The sequence below is a fragment of the Phacochoerus africanus genome, chromosome 4, assembly GCF_016906955.1.
Source record: "Phacochoerus africanus isolate WHEZ1 chromosome 4, ROS_Pafr_v1, whole genome shotgun sequence".
NCBI lineage: Eukaryota > Metazoa > Chordata > Mammalia > Artiodactyla > Suidae > Phacochoerus > Phacochoerus africanus.
This window is the reverse complement of record NC_062547.1, coordinates 11,996,361-11,998,861: the sequence shown is the minus strand read 5'-3', so window position 1 is coordinate 11,998,861 and position 2,501 is coordinate 11,996,361. Positions and strand designations below refer to the sequence as shown.

The 2,501-nt window shown below is 41.0% G+C and overlaps 1 protein-coding gene across 1 annotated transcript; it reads right to left on the bottom strand.

The window, feature by feature from the left end:
- Window positions 1–1,246: 1,246 nt before the first annotated feature.
- Window positions 1,247–2,185, bottom strand: LOC125123961 (olfactory receptor 5AN1-like). Its single transcript, XM_047774134.1, has one exon. It carries the CDS (start codon window positions 2,180–2,182, stop codon window positions 1,247–1,249), a length of 936 nt encoding a protein of 311 aa, XP_047630090.1. The 5' UTR covers window positions 2,183–2,185.
- Between the last annotated feature and the right edge of the window lie 316 nt (window positions 2,186–2,501).

The window sequence follows — 2,501 nt, the reverse complement described above, 5'->3', positions numbered from 1 at the left end:
AACGCCGGATCGTTAACCCACTGAGCAAGGGCAGGGACCAAACCCGCAACCTCATGGTTCCTAGTCGGATTTGTTAACCACTGCGCCACGACGGGAACTCCTGTACTAGATTTATGATTGCTATATCAGCATGATTACTGCACTAGAATGTTCTGAATTTAGCAATATGTTACCCCCACTAATCATTTATATTATCATGTTTCTCGTTATTTATTAGTGAGATTTTATTTCAGCTTGAAAAGTTCCCTTTAACACTTCTTGTAAAGTCAAACTAGCGGTGACAAATTCATCAGATTTGCTTTTCTCATCACATGAAAAATGTTAATGTTTGAAGGGGCCAAAGCAATTTGGTAGGATGATCCTGATGGTTTTGTTACCCAGTGGTAAATATTCCAAACATAATGGGAGCGAGGTTTGAATCCCACAATATAACAAATTGCTATTGACTGTGACATGGATTTTTGGATACCATCTCCAACAGAAATCCCCTCTGGACACTAGATGCAAAAAACTACACCATCAGATTCATAAGTAATGAATATGCATTATGATATGATAACTGCATATATTCTTCCATTCCTCTTCATGATTCAAATCACCGCCTCCTTCCTTGGACTACAGCTGGTGGAGATTCAGATATGGTCAGAGACTTATCAGATAATAAGCACTGAAAGAGGCCCTACACAAACATAAGATATCCCAGACTACCCTCCGTGGGAGGCACAGTCAGGCCAAATGTAGACCTTGTTTCTGACCCAGAGCATATTCCCTCTCTCTGTTCATGTTCATTCTGGTCAGAAACACACAACAAACAATTGTCACTGCCATGTCTAGATTATGCTGCATCAAAATATTTGGAGGACAAGTTTTCCACAATCCTGGGACTTCTGTCACATGTCTCTCCTTTAGGGGAATAAATCTAAGATTGGACAGACGTCATCTTGGAGGAAAAAAGGAAGAAACAAAGTTCTAAACCTTGATGTTTCATGAATACTTGCTGATAGATGAATAAATGTTGAAACCACACTACATGTAGAACGAAAATAATGGGCCTCAAGGACTGAAAGATATTTTGTTTGTGCAGCAGAATATAGCTGTTGGTCCATTTTGGCATATGATCTCTGTCACATTAAACCTTTTTGGTCCAAGGCACTATGAATTTTGATATTCTCCATTCATGTGAATATTATTGTGTGTTAAGCTGATTCTAACAGGACAAACCTGTCAGACATCACAATCTGTTACCTCAGCAACACTCTTTCCCCTTTTGCAACCTCTTCAAGGCATCTTTGATGTCTTTGTTCCTCAGACTGTATATCAAAGGGTTCAACATGGGAATCACCACAGTGTAGAACACGGAGGCAAATCTGTCAAAGCTGGAGGAACCGCCAGAGCTGGAACTCAAATAGACAAACATACCTGAGGTGTAGAAGAGGGTAACTGCTGTCAAGTGAGAAGCACAGGTGTTGAAAGCCTTGGACCGGCCTTTTGCGGAAGTGATCTTCATGATGGAGATGACAATGTAGACATAGGACATCATGATCACCAGGGCATTTATTATCCCAAAGATCACTGTTGATATAGCAGTCAAGAGTCGTACAAAGAACGTGTCAGAGCAGGAAAGAACCAACAGCTGCGGCAGGTCACAGAAGAAGTGGTGGATGACATTAGGCCCACAGAAGTGGAGCTGAAGCATCGCACACACGTGGAACAGAGAACTAGAGAGTCCAGCCACATAGGACCCCAGCATCATCCGACCGCAGAGAGAGGGTGACATGGTTGATGAATAGAGGAGTGGGTTACAAATGGCAGCATAGCGGTCATAAGCCATGACTGTCATGAGACAAGACTCACTCAGTCCCATGGTTGAAAACACAAAGTATTGAATGGCACAACCCACAATGGTGATAGTTGGCTTTGCCTGGAAGAAGTCGTAGAGCATCTTGGGGGCTGTAGAGCTCACATAGCAGATGTCTATAAAGGACAGATTACTGAGGAAGAAGTACATGGGTATGTGGAGGTGGGAATCCATCCTTATCAGGACAATGAGACACAGATTCCAAGTCAGAGTCAAAATATATATCACCAGGAACACCACAAAGAGGACTTTGATATGGGGAAAATCTGAGAATCCCAAGAGGATAAAATGGATGATATTTGTAGTATTTTCTCCCCCATTCATTGGTTTTATACTCCTGAAGTCAGAAAAGAAAGAGAATGCATTGCTGACTCAGGTGAAATGGTAACATTGCAAATCTAATACACGCCATATTCTTCCTCCATTGAGCACTAGCAAAGGGAATATCCCTCACTGCCTTGGGGTAAAGAACTCAGCTTTTCTTCTTAAATTGTCAGCAAATACCTTCTCATAGCCTCAGGTTCTCAGTTATTTCAGGAGTTCTCATGAAAATTTATAAATGTCCTTAAGATGTTGACTGAAAAGTCTTAAAAAAGCAATATAAATTCTGTGATTATTATTTAAAAGAGTATATCATGGATTA

Bases quoted from the DNA above. Each gene is read 5' to 3' on its own strand.
- LOC125123961 (XM_047774134.1), bottom strand. From the start codon at position 2,182: ATGAATGGGGGAGAAAATACTACAAATATCATCCATTTTATCCTCTTG.